The sequence below is a fragment of the Lepus europaeus genome, chromosome 8 (assembly GCF_033115175.1).
Source record: "Lepus europaeus isolate LE1 chromosome 8, mLepTim1.pri, whole genome shotgun sequence".
In the NCBI taxonomy this organism is placed as follows: Eukaryota; Metazoa; Chordata; class Mammalia; order Lagomorpha; family Leporidae; genus Lepus; species Lepus europaeus.
In genome coordinates, this window is record NC_084834.1 from 30,060,940 (window position 1) to 30,084,562 (window position 23,623).

Consider the following 23,623-nt stretch of genomic DNA (forward strand, 5'->3'; position numbering starts at 1 on the left):
TACCCTGCAAAGCTCTCATTTATGAATGAAGGTGAAACAAAGACCTTCCATAACAAACAGAAATTAAAATAACTGTCACCACTCATCAAGAGTTACCAAAGATGCTTAAGGATGTCCACACAGAAACACTGTCATCACCATGAAAGAAGGTGAAGGCAGAAAATCTCCCAGTAGAAGTACAAAGGAAATCCAAAATAAACAATAGGAACATTTATGGGAAAATGGCAGGGCAATATTGTTATTTATCAATAGTCACCTTGAATGCAAATGGCCTCAACTCTCCAGTTAAAAGACACAGACTGGCTGAATGGATTAAAAAACAAAACCTATCTATTTGCTGCCTTACGAAACACATCTCACCAACAAAGATACATGGAGACTGAAAGTGAAAGGATAGAAACAGATATTCCATGTTAACAGAAACCAAAACAGAGCTGGGTAGCCATCCTAATATGAGAAAAAATACACTAACACAAAAACTATTTAAAGAGATGAAGAAGGGCACTATGTAATGATTAAGGATCAGGTCAAAAGGAAGATTGACTATTGAAAATGTATATACACCTAATTACAGGTCACCTGGCTATTTAAAACAAATGTTAATGGATCTAAAGAGAGACATAGACTCCAAACAACAGTAATGAAAGACTTCAATACTCCACTTTCAGCAATGGACAGATCAACCTGACAGATAATCAGAAAAGAAATAACAGTTAATCAACACTACAGACCAAATAGACCTAATAGATATCTACAGAACTCTTCATCCTACATTTTGCAGAATTCACATTTTTCTCACCAGTGCATGGTACTTTCTCTAGGATAGACCACATTCTAGGCCATAAAGCAAGTCTCAGCAAATTCAAAAACATCTAAGTCATACCATGCATCTTCTCTGATCACAATGGAATGAAGCTGGAAATCAACAATTCAGGAATCTATAGAGGGGCCAGTGCTATGGCGTAGTGGGTAAAAGCTGCTGCCTGTGGCACTGGCATCCCATATGGGCACTGGTTTGAATCCCAGTTGCTCCACTTCTGATCCAGCTCTCTGCTATGGCCTGGGAAAGTAGTGGAAGACGGGCCAAATCCTTGAGACCCTGCACCCACATGGGAGACCCGAAAGAAGCTCCTGGCTCCTGGCTTCAGATTGGCACAGCTCCGGCCATTGCAGCCAGTTGAGAAGTGAACCATCAGATAGAAGACCTCTCTCTCTCTCTCTCTCTGCCTCTCCTTCTCTCTCTTTGTAACTCTGTCAAATAAATAAATAAATCTTTAAAAAAATAAAAATTAAAAAGATAATCTATAGAACATATGTAAACAGAGACTGAACAACATGCTCCTGAATGAACAGTGAGTCATTGAAGAAACGAAAAGAGATATCAAAAAATTTTTAGAAATAAGTGATGATAGTATAACATACCAAAATTTATGGGATACAGCAAAGGCAATGTTAAGAGGAAAGTTTATGGCAATTGGTGCCTATTGGAGCAATTGGAGATCTGGAAGAGCTAAAGCAATCTTATACAACAAAAACAAAGCCAAAGGCATCACAATACCAGGTTTCAAGATATACACACAGGGCAATTATAATCAAAACAGCCTGATACTGGTACAAAAACACATGGATAGACCAATAGAACAGAATCCAAATGCCAGAAATCAACCCATGCATCTACAACAAACTTATCTTTGACAAAGGTACAAAAGTTAATCTCTGGAGCAGTCTCTTTAACAAATGGTGCTGGGAAAACTGGATCTTATATGCCAAAGTATGAAGCTAGACCCCTACCTTACACCTCACACAAGAATCTACTCAAAATGGATTAAAGGCCTAAATCTATGACCTGATACAACCAAATAATTAGAGGACATTGGGGAAACCCTGTAAGACATTAGCATAGGCAAAGAGTTCTTGGAAAAAGACTTCAGAGAAACAGGCAATCAAAGCCAAAACTAGCAAACGGGATTACATCAAATTGAGAATCTTCTGCACTGCAGAAGAAACACTCAGCAAAGTGAAGAGGCAGCTGACAGAATGGGAGTAATTATTTACAAACTATGCAACTGAAAAAGGATTAACAACCACAACAAATAGAGAGATCAAGAAACTCAACAAGAGCAAAACAACCCAGTTAAGAAATAGGCAAAGGACTTAAACAGGCATTTTTAAAAAGAGGAAATCCAAGTGGCCAACAGACACATGAAAAAATGTTCAGTGTCACTAATTGTCAGGGAAATACAAATCAAAACCACCATGAAGTTTCACCTAGTCGCCCATTACAGCAGCTTTTATACAGAAATCAACAGACAACAAATGCTGGGGATGATGTGGGGAAAAATACACCCTAATCTCCTGTAGGTGGGAATCTAAACTGGTTCAGCCACTGTGGAATACTGGACCATCCTGGAGAAACCTCAGAAATAGACCTGCCATATGACCCAGCCACCCCACTTCTGTGAATTTACCCAAGAGAAATGAAATCAGCATATATAAACATATACCTCCATGTTTACTGCAGCTCAGTTCACAATAGCTAAGATATGGAATCGGGCCAGTAAAGCAGGTAAAGCCACTGCCTGTAGCGTCAACACATGGGCACTGGTTCAAGTCCCGGCTGCTCCACTTCTAATCCAGCTCTCTGCTATGGCCTGGGAAAGCAGTAGAAGATGGCTCAACTCCTTGGGCCCCTGCACCCATGTGGGAGACCCGGAAGAAGCTCCTGGCTCCTGGCTTCAGAGTGGCACACAGCTCCGGCCATCGCAGCCAGCTGGGGAGTGAACCAGTGGATGGAAGACCTCTCCCTCCATCCCTTGCCTCTGCCTCTCCTTCTCTCTGTGTGTAACTCTGATATTTAAATAAATAAATCTTACAAAAAAAATATGAAATCAACCCAAATACCTGTAAAGTGAAGACTGGATAAAGAAATTATGGGATATGTACACCATGGAATACTACACAGCAGTAAAATTTTTTTAAAAAAACTGAAGTCCTGTCATTTGCAACAGAATGCATACAACTTGTGAAATACACAAGTCCCAAAAGGAAAAATACCATATGTTCTCCCTGATCTATGATAACTAATAGAGCACCTAAAAGGTAATCTATAGAAGTTAAATTAACACTTCAAGATGCAATGAGTTTGAACAGCCCTGTCTCAACTGTTGAGGAACATTTTTTTTCTTCATACAACTTGCTGAACTCTTTACTTAATATAGAGTTAATCATATGTGTTTAAAGTTAATTGATAGATCTTAATAAAAAATAAGAATGGGAATAGGAGAGGGAGGAGGAGGAGAGGTGGAAGTGTGGGTGGGAGGGCAGGTATGGTGGAAAGAATCACTATATTCCTAAAGCTGTATTTATGAAATGCATAAAGTTTATATTCCTTAAATAAAAGGTTTCTGGGGGAATAAAAAGAAAATTAATAGGCAAGCCACAAGTTGGAGAATGTATTTACAATTAATATAGCTAATGAAAGGTCTGTATCCAGAATATACAAAGAATTCCCATAATTCAAAAACAAACAGAATTTTTTTTAAATGCACAAAGGACTTCACTACACACTTCACAACAGAAGAAATACAAATGGCCAATAATTCGTAAATGACTAAAAGGATAAAGATTAACATGATCAAACTTGGATAAGAAAAAAAGAGCTGCAACCCACACTGTGGCACAGTGGATTAAGCCACTGCCTGTAGCATCGGCATTCCACATGGGTGCTAATTTGAGTCCCAGCTCCTTGCTAATGTTCCTGGGAAGGCAGCAGAGGATGGCCCAATAGCTTAGTCCCTTGCTCCCACGTGGGAGACCCAGAAGAAGCTCCTGTCCTTGACATGGCCCAGATCTGGCTGTTGTAGGCCATCTGGGAAGTGAACCAATGGATGAAAGACCTTCCTCTCCCTCTCCACCTCTGCTTTCCAAGGAAGGACGGACAGAAGGAAGGGAAGAAAGGGAAGGGAGGGAAGGAAAGAGAAAAAGGGAGGGAAGGGGAGACGAGGGGAGAGAAGAAAGGAAGAAGGAAGGGAGGGAGGGAAGGTGGAGGGGCGGGCAACTGGAACTGTCACACAACGCTAGTGAGAGTACAATTACTTCAGAATATTAATTTCCTAAAAAATATCAAACATAACATAAACCAAGCAATCCCCCTTTAAGGTATTTACCCAAGACAAATAACAATGTGTGTCTACAAAAATCTCTGTACAAAATTTTTCACTTTGGCTTTATTCACAAAAGCTAAAAATGCACCTGTAAACCACACTCCAATGCCCTCTGGTACACATTGTAAAAAAAGGGAATCTTAGAAAGTTGATCTCATTGAAGATGAGAACAGAATGGTTGATACCAGAGGCTGGGGATCGCAGAGGAAAAGGAAGAGTGAAGAAACCTTGATCAATGGGTACTAAGCTGATAGGAAAAGTAAGCTTTGATGTTCTACTGCATGGCAGGGTGACGACAGATAATGATAATATACTGCAGAAGATTTTGAAAGGTTCCAGCTCATCGTACCCTATAAATTTGCACACTTTTTATGTGTCACCAAGAAAGTAATACTTAACACATACATACTCGGGCTTCATTTAACTGTGGGAACCAATATCAATGTGACTTTCAATGCATCATTATCAACAGTGTCATCTTTAGGGCAAAATCTTATGGTTCATAAAAATCACAGCAATCTTTATACAAAAAATACTGTTTCTAATTCTACCCAAATCATATTCTACCAATTCCAATTAAATTATGTAAAAAATAACTTCCTAGCCTATTCTCTCCCCACTGGAATCTTATTAGAAGTCTTGAACTCACTGTCCCCAAAGGAATAGTCACATGGCCCCCTTTTGTGCCAGCTTTCCTTCACGACCTACACTATAACCAAATTAAGCTAGTTATATTTTTTCATTGAAATAAGCATGTGTATTCACATGAACTAAAACAAAACAATTCCACTGAATGCAAATCCAAAAATGTATTGGAGTCTTTATCTTACCAAACAGTTTAACACAGAACTTCTCAACAGTGGCACCACCATTTTGTACCAGGCGCGTAGCTGTGGGTCAGCCTGGGCAAGGCAGAAGGTGTAGCCGCACATGCAGCTGCCTACTACCCATTAGATGGCAGCAGCAACTACCCCTCCTCCTCTAACCCACACCCCTACACAATGCCCCCACGGGACAATCTATTGCCAAATGTCCGTGGGTAGCACAATCACCCACAGGTGAGACCCAATCGAAAGGACTATCTCAACACTTTCTCAAGGCTTCCTGCAATTCCTTTTTGCTTTGGGTTTCCTTTCCCTTCAGCTTCCCAGGTGCTCTCTCTCTCTAGTCACCACTTTCTCTAGCAAGCTTTTCCAGCCAGCCCCACCCCTCGATGCTTCTCCACTCCCATGGCAACCTTAGAGCTCTGAACTGCCTGTTCTTTGTCAGTCTTCCTACTCTGAGTTCTCTCAAGACCAGACCTCTTCACATCTGGCTTACTCTTGCAACCTCAGCCTCAGTCAACAATTGTTTAGGTGCCTAGAAGAAATGCACCATCAAATATTTACAAATATTACTACAGCTAAAGTGTTGGGTGAATATTGTTACTCAGTCTAACTTCATGGGCTTCTTCAAGCAACACGCTCTCACTCTCTTACCATGAGAAATAGTACAGTACTACACACATGCGAAGGTACTTCAAAAGGCTCATAGAGAAAATGTAATTAAAAGATAGGCTGGGAGATAGGCTTTTGACCTAGAGGTTAAGACACCCATCCCACAAGTGAGTGCCTAGGTTCCAGTCCCACTTCCGCTACCAATCCCAGCTTCCCACTAGTGCATAGCCTGGGAGGCAGCAGTGATGCAGCCCCTACCACCTGCATGGGGGCCCTGGATCAAAGTCCCAGCTTCTGGCTTCAAAGCCCCAGCAGTTTCAGACACCTGGTGAGTGAACCAGCAGATAGGAGCACACACACAAGCTTTTTCTTTCTTTCTCTCTCTCTCCCCCCTCTTCTCTCTTTCAAATTAAAAAAGAAAAAGAAATGTTGGGAGTTGGTGTTTAGCCTAGCAGTTAAGAGTGCCCAGCTTCAAGCCCCAGACCCTGACTCAAGCCTCCCACTAATGCAGACCCGGGAAAGCAGCAGTGATGGCTCAAGTAAGTAGAAGAGGACTGCGCTCCTAGCTCCCAGCTCTAGCCCAGCCTGGATAGTTGCAAGCATTTGAGGAGTGAACCAACAGACAGAAGATATTTCTCCATCTCCCTCCCACTTGTTCTCACTCTTGTTCTCTGTTTCTCAAATAAGCATTTATCTTGATGCAAAAAAAAAGGGATTTTTTTTTTTAAATCTGTGCACAGTGGGTTTTTAAAATGAATTTGAACTATGTTTTAGTGTTTTCACTATATGCATTTTTCATAAATGTTTTGGGGACGCCTAGTAGGGGCTCAAGTTCCTAATGTAAAAGCACCCTCAGTGCTTGGTGCCGCAGAAACCAACACACAGGTGCCTTCCGTCTCCAATCATCACACCATGAAAATATAAATGGACAAATTATAAAAGAAGCATCTTGCCATCAAGAGTGATATGCCAGAAGTAGGAAAAAATCAAACTAAATATAAATTTTGAAATGTCAGATTAATGAAAGCAAAATGGGAAGCATTTTCTTTAAGCAATGCCTGAATGTGATGTGTGGGAGAACCTCACAGAATGGTAATTATTTATCAAGCAATCGTGGGGAGGGGGTCACAGCACAATGTGGCATGTGGCAAGCATGCCAATAAAGCAAAAAGCAGGTTATGTAACAAAGCTGTTGCAGCAGGGAGGGAAAGAAAAAAAGCTACATCTCGGACAGACTACAGCTGGCCCTACAGAAAACAAGTAGACAAATTCCTAGTTCTTCAACCAAACACAAGTGACAAGAGCATTTGACAGTTGCTGGTATTTGAAATGCAGCTGGCGTGAAGTAGAAGGGAATGTTTATAGTCATTTAAGGCCTTATTTTAGTTACAGTATTTATTTGTACAGTGTTCCCTTTGTTAAAGGTTTACTCTGATATAAATCACACCATAAAATTTACCCACTTAAGGTCCACATTTCAACAACTTAGGATAGTCACAGACTTGTGTAACCATCACCAAAATTAATTTTAGAACACTCCTGTCACCCCTGGGGAAAGGGCAAAAAAAAAAAAAAAAAAAAACCACACTTGTAGCTAATTAGGAGTCATCCCCCATTTTCCTCCAAACCTTGACAACCACTAATTTATTCTAAGTAGATTTGCCTCTTTTTGGACATTTCATAAATATGGAATCACATAAGAAGTTCAACATGCTCTTTTAGGACCAGCTTCTTTCACTTAACACAATATTCCCAAAGTCTGTGCACATTGTAGCATGGACTAGTTCTTCCTTGTTATTGCTAATTCATTCATTGCACATTTTATTTATCCATTCATCAACTGATAGGCTGTTGCTACTTTTTGGTTATTATGAGTAACACCTGTAAGAAGCCGCTTGTTCACATTTTTGTATAGACATATGTGTTCATTACTCTTGAACATATACCTAAGAGCAGAATTTCTAAGTCATATTTCATACTTTCTAAGAACTATTAAAGCACTTTCCAAAGCAACTGTAACATTTTAAATCCCCACCCTGGGTGTATGAAGGTTCCAATTTTTACACATCCTCGCCAACACTTATTATTGTCTGATTTTTCATCTGTGCATTTTTACGATGGTTTTGATTTGCATTTCCCTAATGCATAATAATGAGGCATCTTTTCATGAGTTTAATAACCACTTGTTGACATTCTCTTGAGAGATATCCTTTGCTTATTTTTAAAATTTTGTCTTTTTATTATTGAGTTATAAAAGTGCTTTATATATTCTGGAAACATGTCCCTTATCAGATAACACAATTTAAAAGCATTCTCTCCCATTGCACAGGTCCCGTTTTCAGAATTTGCATGATGTTCTTCACACATGTTCTTAGATACTAACTCTCTGGCAGGGCAATAAAGTTAAAGAAAACTTTCAGTGAATTGATGGAGGGAAAAAAGCACCCATCTACTTAACCACTGATAATCAAAGCCATCATGGCTGGTTGGCCTCTCCCTCCCATCAGCCTTTTCCACTTTGTTCTCACTGACGGAGTCCCCTAGGACTAGAAGGGCACATGGATGTCTGAATACCAAAGAGAGCAATTTCCCAATTTCAGGACTCACAAGTCTCCCTTGCGACCAGGTATAACCAGGTAACTGTACTCAGCACAGCAGTTCGTGAGCACAGGGGCAGTGTTTTATGATAAAAGGGAGCAGGCAGCTTGGACCTGAGACATCAGGGAAAGCCAGCCAGCCTAAGAAGAAGCAGGAGCTAACATAGAGAAGCACCCTATCCAGCCTTACTGGCTGCCTCTGACCTTCCCAGACATAAGAAAGAAACGAACTTGGACATTGTTTAGGCCACCTGGCTTCGACACTGTCTGTTACATGCCACCAAACGCAATCTGAACTAATGCCGCAATGAAAGGCAAGTTCTCGGTTTATATCCACTCGGATCAACTGCAAGCCCAGATCCACTGTGCAACTTATTAAGGCTCACCTGCTGCCACATACTACCTGGACTGCTCTTCCAAAGAGATTTAGGAAAATGGATACTTGGAAATGTGGCAAAATACATTTATATTAAACATACACCACCAACTGTGAAGCTGTGATATGAAGGTATCCAAGAGGAACTCTGGAAAAACTCCATTAGAAATGCTCTCATAACACCCACAGACCTCAAGACGGGCTGTGTGGATTTTACTTTAAGCACAGTGGAAACACTGGAGCTCACGCTGTGGCACAGAGGAGGATGGGTGACTGACAGCTGCTTGATTGAATCTAATCCCAGTTCTGTCACTTCTGAGCGACAGCTCAATTTCATGTAATCCAGCAACAGTTTGGTGGATGTCCACCTATATAACACATTACATCTGTATTTCAGAACCAAGTAATACTAAGTAACACTGAATTCCTACCAACATGGAATGTATAATCTAATAAACAAGAAACAAACTGCTTATAATTCCTAGTAGTCTACTTTGCCAAGATCAGGGAAATAGACAAGAGCCTATCTCATTCAAACTCTTCACTAAACAATGACTCAGACGTCCCAGAATTAGAGACCTCACAGTATAGTCATCCCTTCCCCATTATTTTTGTTCCCCAAATGGGCAGCCAACTGCAACTCATTGACAAGTTGGGGGTGGGGGAAAAAAAGACAGCTAGCCCTCAACTCGCAGACACTACCCACTGATAAAAGCAAACCAAATAAATGTTTCTCTGTTTAGAGATGAAGAAACTCAAATCTGTAAGCGTTGCTTAAAGGGGGAAAAAAAAAAGGTAGCTTTATCCTGAAGACTCCAATTCATGAAGAAAACATATTTTCAGTATTTTCTTCGTGAATAAATGAAAGTATTTATCCAAGCTAACCCCAGAGCTTTAGGAAAAGTTAACATAGCACACATATATTACATTTGAAAAAAAATTAGGTTAAATTTATGTACTTAAACAAAATGACAGATTTCATAAAGAGAACATACCTCCCAAGAATTTTTGGAAAATTCACAAAAACCAACCAATATCCCCTACAACTGTGCTGTCTGGAAGGCCTATCAGACATCCCAGAAGCAATACTGTGTACGCATGTGGATCAAAGACACTGAAGCCCAGAGAAGACAACCAGGTAGAGATAACAGAGTATGACAGAGATGACACTGAAAGTCATGAAGTAGGAAAAGATCATAAGGGAGTGTGAACGGGAAAAGAGTCAAGGACTGAGCTCCACAGAACGCCAACATCAGGGGATCTAGAAACAAGGAAATGGCAATGGAGCATTAAAAAAAAAAAAAGAAAAAACAGTGATATAGGATCAAACTCCGAGTGTCTGAGCACTGAGGATGGAGGTGGGTCTGTGCGGCAGTGGGAGAGCTCCTGTTACGGCTTCTACGTTCACACCCGCAGAGGACATGTAAAGTCATCAGAGAAGTGGACCAGGATCGGAAGCCAGAAGGGAGAGGAAAGTATAAAATCATTCATCAACTGGAGAATGAACTAAGAAACGCAGACTGATTCGTGGTTAGGATTAACGGCCTACTGGACGGTCATGGTGCTGAATGTGAAGTGACCCCAGTGAGGACGGCACAGCCTCTATCTCAAGGAAGACAGAAGGCAGAACGGAAGCCGACCACACAACAAGTATAATCAAGAAGGCAAAGAGCGATGGAGTTGAGGGAATTAAAAATTGAGCAACTAAAATGACTGAGCATGAGACGGGGACTAGTTATGGAGGGAAGATCGAGTACAGGGGTCTGAGAGACCACAGGCTCAATGGATCATGGGTCCTCACTGGAGAAGCTGAGTCCTTACTAGAAAATAAAATAGTGCGCATGGAAGGACAATGATGGTGTCTGAAACAAAGTCTTGCAATTGAGATTACAAACGGATAGTACTTCCCTGTCATGACAAGGTCAAGGAATGATCAGAGGAACAGCTGGGGTGTGGGAAAAACCAAGACGACTGAAGGAGGGGACAGCAAGGAGTTAAGAAGCAAAGGGTTAAAAGGGTCATGTAATGCAATACTCCAAAGAGCAAGAATGGCACGAAGACTAGAATTGCAGATATCCTACACAAGAAGCCAGAGATTGCAAAAGCAGTTCCAAATTGCAGAAAAGGGTAAGAAAAAGAGTAGAGACACGTTGATGCGGAAACTGTGCGCACAGACAGGCAAAGAGAAAAGACAGCTACAGAAATGACAAGGCTTCCGGAACAGCTGCTGGGATGGGGAGGCCCAAGAGACCTAAAGAGAACCTCAATGGTTCAGACATAGAAGTCGAGGGATGGGCAAGTTTTATGAGGCAGAAGGGGAAAGACAAAGTCCAACACTGAGGCCGCTGCCAAGCCCAGGGACCAAATTCCAGCTGGGTTTCTCCTTCCAAGGACCCGGAGCTGTCCAACCCAACACGGCCAAGTATGAGTTCATCATCCACCCTCACACACACCTCGCTCCTCCTACTCTCTCATCTTAGTGAAGGGCACCATCTAGTTGCTCAACTCAGAAACCCCCTCATGCTACACTGCAACATCAAGTTGCTCTCTAAAAATCTCCCTCCCACTAATGCCCTAGCTCCATTTCCACTGCTCTCACACAGATCCACAGACCCCACATCTTCCATGAAATTACTTACTCTTAGCCACTCTGACCACTTCCAAATCTTTGTGTACTCTGCCAGAGTGAGCTTTGAAAAACACATTCATGGCCATGCATAAAGCCATTTAACGTATTACACTTGAAAACCTCAGGTTCAAGACCTTGCTCTCATCTCAAAGCTCCTCGCCCACTTTCCCTGGGTCTTTGCACCATGATGCTAGGTCTCTCTGGGGAACTCAAGGTCATGCCCTCTCCCAACTCTAGGCCTCCACATTTGCCAGTCATTCCACCTAGAAGAAGAGAATTCTAGCTAATTCCAGATAATTCCTCAGTTATCAACCGAGATGTTGGGTTCTCCGCCGGCATTTCTTCAACCATGCAGACTACATTAGATACCTTGTCACAAAGTCCTACAAAGGAGTTCTGAGTCGGAATAGAAGTAAATTGGTGATTTCTGCAAGAAAAATGTAAACTGAAAGGGTAGGGATCCAGGCCCTCTCCCTGTCCTGAGTAAGGGAACTCTTTTTCTTCCTCTTTCTGAAATATAAAGAGCTGTAAGATCTCACTGGAAAGAAACGTCTCATGACAAAGTACTCTAAAAACCTCTAGAACGGATCACCTCTCAATTCCTCCCCGAGGGCAGGCGTAGGTGCAATGGTTAAGCATGGCTCGAGACCCACATCCCCTATTACAGTGCCTGGGTTCAAGTCTCAGCTCCACTTCTGATTTGTTTCCCACTAATGCATTCTCTGGGAGGCAGCAGTTGATGGCTGAAGTTCTTGAGTCCTTGCTATGCACAAGGAAGGCCCATGTTCCATACTCCAGCCCAGACTGGCTGTTGTGGGCACCCAAGAATGAAACAGTGGATGGAAGATCTGTCTCAGTGTCTTTCAAATAAATTTTTGTAATTCAACTTAATGGCAAAATACATTCTTCTACAGTTCTAAGAATCTCCTTACGAAGTATTATCCTTTATGTATAAAAATAACTCCATAGAAATCCCTCATCAATATTCGTGAGGGGCAGAGAAGGGTTACAATCATAGCAAGATCATTTAATGAAAAAATCTGGCATAATCAAGGTCTCAGAGCTAATATGGGATTAGGGAGAAATAATACCAATTGCATTAAAACTATGTGGAAGTACTAGAAGCACCTTGCTTCCCAAACAAATCAGAATCAACCCCATTTACCGCATTTCTTAGTAAGCAACTGTGCTGACCCACTCCTGTCACTTATTTAGAAAACATCCTCATCAAAGACCCCAAGGCCATGGCACAATGGCCAAGAGCTTGGAATCCAGAGGCAGGAGGCAAGGGTTCAAATCTCAGCTCCGTCACATACAAGCAGTGGAATGTCTCACTTCTTGATCATTAAATGGAAAGGATCATCTCCACCTGATACAGGTGTGGTGAGGATTAAGGAGATAAAATGTACAATCAGTGAAAACAGACTGGTGCTGAGAAAGCACTTGATAAATGCTGCTGTGGGGGTGTGCACATGTGTACATACACAAGTTATATGTGCTAAACCTTTTATTTAAGGTAAACAAATTTCATGTATGTCATATATTCAGGTTTAGGAAGACAGTAACACCTCCCATCCACACTCCCAGGCTTGCTCCTCCTTTCTCTCCTTTTCCCTCTCTTAATTTGACAATGATGTACTTTCAGGTTACTTTATCCTCATACAATAACCCTGCAGCAAGTAAAGAGTTCAACAAATAGTATGAAGGAAAAGACACTTCCTCAACAGTACAGACAAGGGCTGTACTCAATCATCGATTCTCAAAGTGTCAATTTCACTTCTATACATTACATTTTTGGTACTCTATTAGTTACCACAGACCAGGGAAAACATATAGTATTGGTCTTTTTGAGACTGGCTTATTTCACCAAGTTTCCAGTTGCATCCATTTTGTTGCAAAAGACAGGATTCCATTCCTTTTTTACAGCTGAGTAGTATTCCATAGTTAAACACACAGGCACACAGATACACACACACACACACAATTTCTTTATCCAGTCACTGGTTGATAGACATGCTGAACCTCTTAAAGTTTCTGAACAAATTCTTACAGGCTTGAAATGTAATCTCTTTGGTGCTGACATTCTCTGTCACTTTTTCGCATGCTTTGAGAAAATGATTATTTCACTCTCCCTTTCAGAGCTGCGTCATTTTCTCACGATGCTCGAGGGCATGTTGGTGTACCTGGCCTTCAGTTCATTTACTGGGAAGTAAAGCATGATCTTCCCTCCCACAGTACCCCATACACTCAGCCATATCATAAGGGAAAGCAACAACAGTAATCATTTTTTATCCCTGAATTCTGATCTGGCCTGAACTTTTTTGTTTTTAATCTCATAAGTTTTTACTATGCAGACATGAACAGCTTTATCTCAAATCCTCTGCTGGCAATTCAGACCTGGCAGGGAAGCACTGTGCCACCAGTGATTAAAAAGGACATGTCCTCCGAGCTCTGTGATTCTCCTTTGTGTTGCTGAAAGACGTAGAAACTGATGCCAGACAACTGCCAAGACGATGAACTTCTTTCTTCTTTTGTTTCCTCCTCTCAGACACAAATAACTAAGCAACTGGAAATCACACAAGAAAAGAGTACCTGGTCTTTGATTAAACAGGCAGAATTTGCCAAGGACCCTCTATGCCTTAGGTATATGCACTGAAGACTTCCACATGAAAATGAATACACTCTTGTGCCTTAGCAGCTACCACTAACCCTATGTGCTTTGCCATTGCCATTCCCTTCCTCACTCTCACTCACTGTTCAATTTGCACAACAAATCAGGCTTGGATCAACAAACACTCCAAGGTTATTCTTTTAAGTGTTCACACTGGTTAGAATGACTTCAAACTTCAGCCAAGACGAATCTATTTATCACTCCACAGCCAAACATGGCAACGAGTATGAAACATCTTAGAATGAATGCACAGCATTGAAATACAACAAAATAACATTCTTCCAAGCCATGGAAATCACAGATGCAACCAATCTCTATTTTTACTTAAAAATCATTTTTAGAAATGACTCTCTCATGATGTCCATTCATTCCAGTAACTTACCGGTCAGCAGCTTCTATGTCAAAACAGAACCGTCTGTCGATGGAGTCGGTATGCCTCTTGGTGCACTCTTTCACAAAGAACACCTCTCCATCGCCCTGCAAAGAAGCATTGCAGATGCTCTCAGGACCTGCAGAGTAGGCATGTACACACCGACCCAACCTCCTTGGAGAATGGGGACTCCAAAGTTCAAGATGTTAAATACTTTCCCTTTACCCCACTCTCTTTGAAACTATTTAAAACCTAAAATCGTAACCACTTTTTGTTGTCATCTTCCTGTTCTTAAGGTTTTCAAGATCTCGCTCTGATCATAGCACTATGAAGCCAGACCTCAGAAATGCTCATTTAAAAGGCAGATGAACAAAAGCAGCACCAGTAGCTAAAATATTTGTTATTCTCTCAACCGACTCTCCTTTAAGAATGAAAATTATTTTGGCTTCCTATTGCATTACTATACAAGTTATGGCCACTATCTGACCATCTGGGACCATCAAACTGACAATTCCATAGAGATCAACCTACAAGTACACTGAGGGATGTAGCTCTGGGACAGGGATGGTCTCACAGCAGATGCACCCAACTCTGTTCCCTAAATGAATCACCTGAATTTATCTTGACTTATTTCTGTAAATATGGTAGCATTCTACCCTGGGCCACCATCCTCTCTAAGAGCACTAACTACAGGGCAGGAGACAGAGAAAGTGCAGGAATACAGTGCTCAGTAAAGAGAAATACAAGAAGTCTCACTACACATTTCTAGAACATTTTACCTTGTCTGGAATACAAGGCTCTCCAAACAATATTAAACATTCAAATATATATATTATTCAAAATACCACAGTTAATCCTTTGACGGTTAAAATACGAAATCACCAAGCAGAAACTCCCTAGGCCTCGGATCAGCACTGATGGGAAACCCAAACCAGCCTCATGCTCAGGTGTAAGCCCATCGGCCACCAGGAGTGGTGTCCCCCCTCCCGCCCTTCTCTAGTGATCTCATTTGCCATGGCTACTTCATTATCACATAAACGTGCTTTTACAAAATGTATTTTTCAGGAAGAAATGTGAGTTTACTTCAAAGTATTTGAGGAAAAAAAGAATTCAAATAGTTTATCATGGTGCAAAATGACCCTGAAACTCACGCGTGGTTTTTTCACAATAAGCACTGTTTTATTTCGTTTACCTGACACATAAAAATCATCTATGTGCCACCATGTGATGTTCCTACACACGGATTCATTGTGTAATGTCCCATCACTGTAAGCATATCTATCTTCTCAAATACTGAACACTTTTTTTAAAAGATATTTAATTTTTATTTTCTTTTTAGTGAAAACATCCAAAATCCTTTCTTCTTTTTTTGTGAAATACACAGTATGTTATCTTTATCAACAGTAATTCTAGTATGCAACAGAACACCACACCTTCTCACCCCATCTAACTGTAACTTAGTACCCACTACTCGCCTTCTCCCTACCCCTCCCTCCCTCCTACTCTGCCCAACCTCTCATAACCACTGCTCTATTCTTTGTGGTCAGCACTTGTCAGCTCTCACTTATGAGTGAGATTGAAGTGCTTGTGTTTCTGTGGTTGGTTTACTTCCCTTAACACAATGACCCCCGGAACCATCCGAATTGCTACAAATGACAAGATTTCACCCTTTTTTATGGCTGAGTAGTGTTCCATGGTGTACATGTACCACGTTCTTTATCCATTCATCAACCTAGATAGCTTTCATTTCTGGCTGTTGTGTGTGAGCAGTTCTACAACACACGTGCGAGTGTCAATATCCATTCAACAGATGATTTCATCTCCCTTGCACATACACCCAGGAGTGGGACTGCTAAATCACATGGTAGTTCTGTTTTTAGTTTCTTGAGAAACCTCATGCCGTTTTCTACAATGGCTGTGCTTAATTTACATTCCCACCAACAGTTTGCAAGGGTTTCCCCTTCGCTACATCCTCACCAGCACTGGTCATCATGTGTCTGTTTTGAGACTAGCCATTCTTTTTTTTTTTTTTTTTTTTTTGGTGACAGGCAGAGTAGACAGTGAGAGAGCGACAGAGAGAAAGGTCTTCCTTTTTTCATTGGTTCAACCCCCAATGGCCACCACAGCCGGCGCACCGCACTGATCCGAAGCCTGGAGCCAGGTGCTTCTCCTGATCTCCCATGCGGGTGCAGGGCCCAAGCACTTGGGCCATCCTCCACTGCACTCCCAGGCCACAGCAAAGAGCTGGCCTGGAAGAGGAGCAACCGGGACAGAATCCGGTGCCCTGACTGGGACTAGAACCCAGTGTGCCAGCGCCGCAGCCAGAGGATTAGCCTACTGAGCCGCAGCACCAGCGAGACTAGCCATTCTAAGCAAAGTGGAGTTCCATCTCCTCACGGTTTTTAGATCTGCACTTCCCTGGTGATTAGTGATTTTGAGTATTTTTTCACATATCTGTTGGTCATTTGTATGTCTTCTTTGGAGAAATGTCTGCTTATATCTACTGGCAAATTTTTAAGGGGATATTTGTTTTACTGCTGTTGAGTTCCTTATATAATCTGGTTGTTAACTCCTTGTCAGATTATAACTTGGAAATGTTTTCTGCCGTTCTGTATTTTGTCTCTTCACTATGTTCACTGTTTCCTTGTTTTATGTAAGAGCTCCTAATTTTGATATAATTCCATTTGTATATATATATTTTTTTGTTTTGTTTTGTGCTTTGGGGTTTGATCCAAAAAAAGGAGGAAGAAAATCAAAATCTGTGTCCATTCCAACGTCGTGAAGCATCTCCCCTATGTTTTCTTCTAGTAGTTTGAAATCAGGGGTGGAGAACCTTTATTCTGCCAGAGGCTATCTGGATATTTATAACATCATTCACAGGCCATATAAAATTATCAACTTCAGAACTAGCATAGGGCAGGTGCTATGGAAGAGTGGGTAAAGCCACTGCCTGCAGTGCTGGCATCCCATGTGGGCATCGGTTCAAGTCCTGGCTGCTCCAATTCCTATCCAGCTCTTTACTATGGCCTGGGAAAGCAGTGGAAGATGGCCCAAGTCCTTGGGCCCCTGCACTCCTGTGGGAGACCCGGAAGAAGCTCCTGGCTTTGGACTGGCCCAGCTCCAGCCACTGCAGCCACTTGGGGAGTAACAAGTGGATGGAAGATCTACCTATCTCTCTCTCTCTCTTTGCCTCTCTGTAACTCTGCATTTAAAATAAATAACTAAATCTTTAAAAATGAAAAAACTAGCTTACTATAGATTGAATTATTATTGAATTATTGCGATGTTTGCCTTGGCAGGCCCAGACCAAATGATTTTACAGGTCTTAAACAATCCATGCATCAGACATCATCCACCCATTTTTGGATCTTACCGTTAGTCCCATATTCATTTTGACTGGTTTTTTGTTCATGGTAAGAGACAGAACCCAGCTTTATTCTTCTTGGTTACCTAGTTTTCCCAGCACCATTTAGTGAAAAGACTGCCCTTTCCCAATGTGCATTCTCAGTAATTCCAAAAGAGGTCAATTGGTCATAGGTGAGTTTACTTCTAGGGTCTTTACTGCATTCCACCGGCTTTTATGTCTGTATTTGTGATGAGAAATGCTGTTTCAAATGCTCTCCCTGATCTGGGATAACTACTCGAGTACCTAAAATGCAATGTATGGAAGTGAAATGGACATTTTGAGATTCAGTGAGTGTTTAGAGCCCTTGTCCCTTCTGCTGAGGAATGGTGTTTTGTTCTTCATACTCTTTGTTGACTCTTTACTTTGTATAGGGTTAACCTCATGAGTAGAAAGTTGACTGAAAATACATCTTTGTAAAAATTAATGGGAATGCTAGAGGGAGAAGAAAGGTTGGAGCGTGAGCAGGAGTTGGAGGGTGGGGGAGTGTCACTCTGTTCCTAAATCTGTACATGTAAAATACATGAAACTTGTATAACTTAAATAAAAAATATTTTTAAAAAAGAATGTATCCTAAAATTCTATAGTATAATGCTTCCTGCTCCTGCTTTGTTCTTTTTCCTCAAGATTTTTTTTAGCTATTCAGGGTCTTTGTGGTTTCACACAGATTTTAGTAGTTTTTTCTAGATTTGTGAAAACTATTGCTGGCTGGTATTTTGATAGTAACTGCACTGAATGTGTAAATTGCTTTGGACAGCATGAGCATTCTAGCAATCATGATCCCTCTAATCCATGAACATGGGATGCCGTTCCATTTCTTCATGTCCTCTTCAATTTCTTTCATCAATGTTTTAGAGTTTTTCTTGCAGAGCTCTTTTACCTCTTTGGCTAAATTTATTCCTACGTGATTTTCTTTGTGGCTATTGAAATATTGCTTTCTTCATTGTTCAGATAATTCAGTACTGGAGGGTAACAACCAAGTTTCATATATTGGCTATGTAACTTATAATTTTTCTGAATTCATTTATTAGCTCTAATAGTTTGCTGAAGAGTCTTTGGGAATCTTCTACATGTATCATGTCATCTGCCAACAATGACAACCTGACTTCCTGCTCTCCAATGGATCCCATTTAATTCTTTTTTTTTTTTTTTTCCTTCTCTGGCTTGGACTTCCAGCACTATGTTGAACAAAAGCAGTGAAACTGGGCATCCTTATTTTATATCCGGATCTTAGAGAGGAAGAGCTTCAACTTTCCCCATTCAGTATGATATTAGTTGTTGGCCTCAACATAATACATGAACTCTTTGAAGATCCCTTACACACATGGATTTCCAAAAAGTTTCTGCATCAAAATAAAGTTGTATTTTAATTGCATCATACATGAACTTTCTGAAGTACTATCATATGTAAACAGAAGTGAAGTGAATTCTGTGTTCACCTATAAAAAACTCTCCACTCACTGACACAGAATTAACAGCAAAGCTATACCAATCCACACATAAAATGAAGAATTAATCTGCTTTCTTAAAAAGTGTTACAGGGGCCAGCGCTGTGGTGCAGTAGGTAAAGCTGCCGCCTGGCACACCAGCATCCCGTATGGGTGCCGGTTTGAGACCCAGCTGTTCCACTCCCCATCCAGCTCCTTGCTAACACACTTGGGAAAGCAGAAGATGGCCCAAGTGCTTGGGCCCCTGCACCCACGTGGGAGATCTGGATGAAGCTCCTGGTCATTTGGAGAGTGAACCAGCAAAAGGAAGACCTCTCTTGCTCCCTCTGCCTCTTCCTCTATGTAACTCCAACGTTCAAATTAATAAATAAAATCTTGGAAAATGCTGAGGTCTCCATATATTAGTCACAGTAAACAAAGTTTCCATTAAAAAAAATGTTGCAAACTATTTTCAATACAAGCATGTAGGACTTTTTCCCCGATCATCGATTATCAGAGACAGAGCTTCTGTTTAAAACATATATGCAGATCATGTTTCCTACAAAGCAAACGCCTAAGGTCTTCCTCTTCTTTTTTTACTTTGCTTTGCTGTTTATTTCTCTGGAAGAAATGGTAAAGTTAATGGGCACTAAGTAAGTAATAACTTTGTAAATCTAACTCATCAACAATAGAATTTATTATTGATCACTGTAAAATTTTAAGGCTCGTACATGTACAACTTAGATATTCTGTGGAAATACTGAGCCTAAGTCAAAAAAGCTTATTGTAGGTATTATACTTCACTAACAATGACAAAAAGGATTTTACTATCCTCTTCCAAAAAATTCAACTGTGAAGATCCATGCATAGAATTCATAAAACACAGGAATTATTCTGTTATCCGGCCTATGTTATTGAGAAACAAAAGGAAACAAATTTTAATCCAAAAAAAAAAAGCATCTATCATTTTAAATATATAAACATTTAAAATACAGCTTGCGTATCCTTTACCCAATATGCTTGGGATCAGAAGTGTCTAACAATTTGGATATTTTCAGATTTTTGAACTACTTGTATGTGCATATCTTGGGGATGAAACCCAAGTCTAAATTCATTTATATTTCGTAAACACTAAATACACATAGCCCAAAGGTAATTTTATATAGTGTATTTTAATAATTTTACACATGAAACAAAGTTTCACAGCCTGTATAACCCACACCAACAACGCCTTCATACACTGCCCCTCACATAGAATAAAAAGCAGAAAAGCAAATACTCACAAGTTTCCCCCCAGATCTGTGCTCAAATGGGATCATGTTGAACTTCCTGGCAGCTTTCCGATACATGCAGTAGTGTTTGACCCAACTGGAACCAAATGGAGCAGGCCCTTCAACAAAAAAAAAAACAGACCTTGGTATTCTTCCTCATACATAAGCAGATAATCAGAGCCACCAACATATTACTAAGGAGGAGAAGCCCAATAAGCAGCAACCAACACAGCTCCATAAACAAACCAGCAGCACCGCTGGCTCTGCTAGAGGGGAGCACCAGAGGCTGTGAGAAAGCCCACAGAGACCAGACTCCAAGGGATCACAGCAAGGCAGCAGGGACTGAGCCAGGCACTTTTCCCTTCGTAGAAAAAGTTATCTCCCACCCGAAAATCTTTTAAGCATATGCTCCAGTTCTTGTTTGTTTCTAGGTGTTAAGAGCTCACAAGGGTTTCAACAGTTCCATTCAACCTCTGTGATGATTTACGATTCAATTCTGGCCACTCAAAATGATGCTACTGCAGAATCCCAGTACTGAGAAAAAGCACCTGGTCTAGAAATCCCCTCTAGGGCTACCCCTAGTACCTACCCTCACAGATGACAGCTGAGCGAAGCTGTATGGATGAAGTGTGAGGAAAACAAAACGCAGGGCTCAGCAGTGGTGAGCTGTCCATGCAGGCACCAGAACTTTCTCAGAATCCCCACTTCACTTTGCCGAGTCAGCGTTACCACCATGCAGCCTTTGGAAGGACAGCCACCTAAGCCAGGGGTGCCCAGCACCAGCAGTGAAGCCCAGGCTAGGCTCAACATAGTTTAACAAGTTGTCCTCTCTCCAGGCTTTAGTAACATAAAAAAAGCAATTAGCCTCTGTGCTCACCCTGATTTCATACACATAAAAACTTCTATACCCAAGAAGTCAAAAAGGACAAACTCCATGGGGAAGAAAGAATGCATTTAAAAAGGAAGCATTTAGCTTTAGGAAAAACTCATTATTGTATGTTGGTAGTGGGCAGGAGATACGAGGGGTTACACAACCACAAGAAATTTCACCTCAGACCACCATTAGTCCAAAGGCCAGAATTTGGGAACTGCTGTGATGTGTGTTATAAATAACTAGTGCTTGTTCCATGTTCACAAACTACCATATAGTTATCCCAAATGCTACAACAAGATAGACCTTGACAAGGGGATGCTAACATCTTTTTAATGTAAAGAAACTGAAGTTTAAACCAAATGCCTGAGACATAGCAAAGCCAAAGCCTTAGATCATATCTGTGGCCCCAAAGATCAAGGTCTTCCCACTAATTAAGCTCCCATCTGCTCCTTATACACACCTGCTCTTACTCCCATGGCTCTGAGAGGCTTGGACTCCTGTCCAAGCCCCAGGCAACTCACAGCAGAGGATGCCCAGTGTCTCAGACACACAACTCTGCACTTAGTTGTTTTGTTGATTTAGGGAACAGCATTTAACCCTGACACCCCCATTTCATCATTGATAAATGGAGAATAATACCTCTTTACACTTCATAGTGTTGTTTTAGGAATTAATAGGAGACAAGTTATATACAGAGTTTACCACAAGGCCTGGCATCCAGTAAATGAGAGAAGAGTTTTGCCACCATTGTTTTGGTTGCCTTCTCCCAAGTCTGGTTTCAGCCCAATTTCTCTTAAAGCCAGTAAGTTACTAAGTAAGAGTTATAGGAGTGGGCATTTGATGCGGCAATTAAAAAATGGATTGAGACACCCACAGCCCACACTGGAGTGCCTGGGTTCAAGTCCCAGCTCTGCTTCCAACTCCAGCTTCCTGTTAATGCACACCCTGGGAGGCAGCAGGTAAGGGCTCAAGGACTTGGGTCCCTGCCACCCACACAGAATTGAATGCCCTGCTTCCAGCCTCAGCCCAGCCCAGCCCTGGCTGTTGCAGTCATTTGGGAACTGAGCCAGAGGTCGAAGTCTGTCTCTGTCTCTCCCTCGCTCTGGTCTGTCTCACTGCCTTTCAAATAAATAAAAACAAAACTTCTTTTTTCAGTTGTAAATCTCAAAATTAAGTTCTCCCGTGATTTTCACATGGGTACATAATGCAAAGAATGCCAACATTCTGATGACTCTACGCCGAATTTTAATGCAGTTCTTTGACATTCGATGTTCAAAACTGGGAATAAGAACATAAAGTGTGAAGACAATTCAGAGTTCTGCCATGAAAGTGACGGTTCTGTAGGAGGAGGGAAGACTCCGACCTTGCAGATCAAACAGAAACAGTAACTGCAACTGCCAGGCACAGACACTGTGGACTGGTCCTGGGGTTCCCTCCACCGTTGACCTGCTCAGCCTGACCGTCCTGTCCATCAGCCACACTGAACAAATGCAAGGGAAGCAGCAAAGCTACTCAAGCACAGTGAAAGGGAGGAAAACGGAAAGACGGGCACTGCCCATTCTCGCCCTTTCTGCTAACTGGCAGCTGGGTCCCGCCGGCGACCAAGTCGACCTGAAGAGCTGGGCTCTTGCACTAGACCACACACGCACGACGTTCAAGGAGACTGGGTCCTCGGTTCTCACAACAGGGACACCCGGTGCTCTGCACGGCCACTAGGACGGCAGCTGTGACATGAGCCAGCATGCTACGCAGGGAGGCTGTGTCACAGCCATGTGCAATCCTCCTGATCAGTTTACAATCAGAACAAACTCTCAGCCTGGCGTGCACAGAGGCAGGTGCCCTGAGGTGCGAACGTGCAGACCAAGGTGCTGGGGAGCCAGGGGGAGGGGAAAGAGCACCACCAAGAACAGCTCGACATTCGCAGCACTCCCCAGCAGGACACAACGGGGCAGGGCACAGCAACTGGCGCTCATCTCAGAGCCCTCCGCAACTTAGGAATGCCTTCTCCCCTACGTGCAAAACACCCCTTCCGGGCTAGCAACGGGCATGCAGAGTTAGCAATCACTTCCCGGCACATCACAGTAACTGCAGTCAGAGGAGGCAAAAAGGCAAAAAGTAACAGAAGCTAGCAAGGACGCTGGGAAAGAGGAACTCATACACCGTGGGTGGCAACATAAATTTGGACAGCTACTGTGGCAAACAGTATGGAGACTCCTTCAACAACTAGAAATAGAACTGCCATATGATCCAGCCATCCCACTACTGGGTATATGCCCAAAAGACGTGATATCACTGTATGACAGGGCTATCTGAGGGGCGGGCATCATGGCACAGTGGCTAAGCTGCTGCGTGCAATGCCAGCATCTTGTATCTGAGCACTGCTTCCAGTCCTGGCCACTCCACTTC

The 23,623-nt window shown here is 41.9% G+C and overlaps 1 protein-coding gene across 2 annotated transcripts in view; it reads right to left on the bottom strand.

Moving 5' to 3' along the window:
• Positions 1-23,623, bottom strand: part of ARHGAP10 (Rho GTPase activating protein 10) — a 357,364-nt gene that overhangs the window by 169,583 nt on the left and 164,158 nt on the right. For both annotated transcript variants that reach the window (XM_062199520.1, XM_062199519.1), the window contains exons 9-10: positions 20,356-20,462; positions 14,255-14,349 (exon numbers count right to left, since the gene is read on the bottom strand). In XM_062199520.1, coding sequence (XP_062055504.1) covers positions 14,255-14,349; positions 20,356-20,462 — 202 coding nt within the window. The remainder of the gene's footprint in view (positions 1-14,254; positions 14,350-20,355; positions 20,463-23,623) is intronic.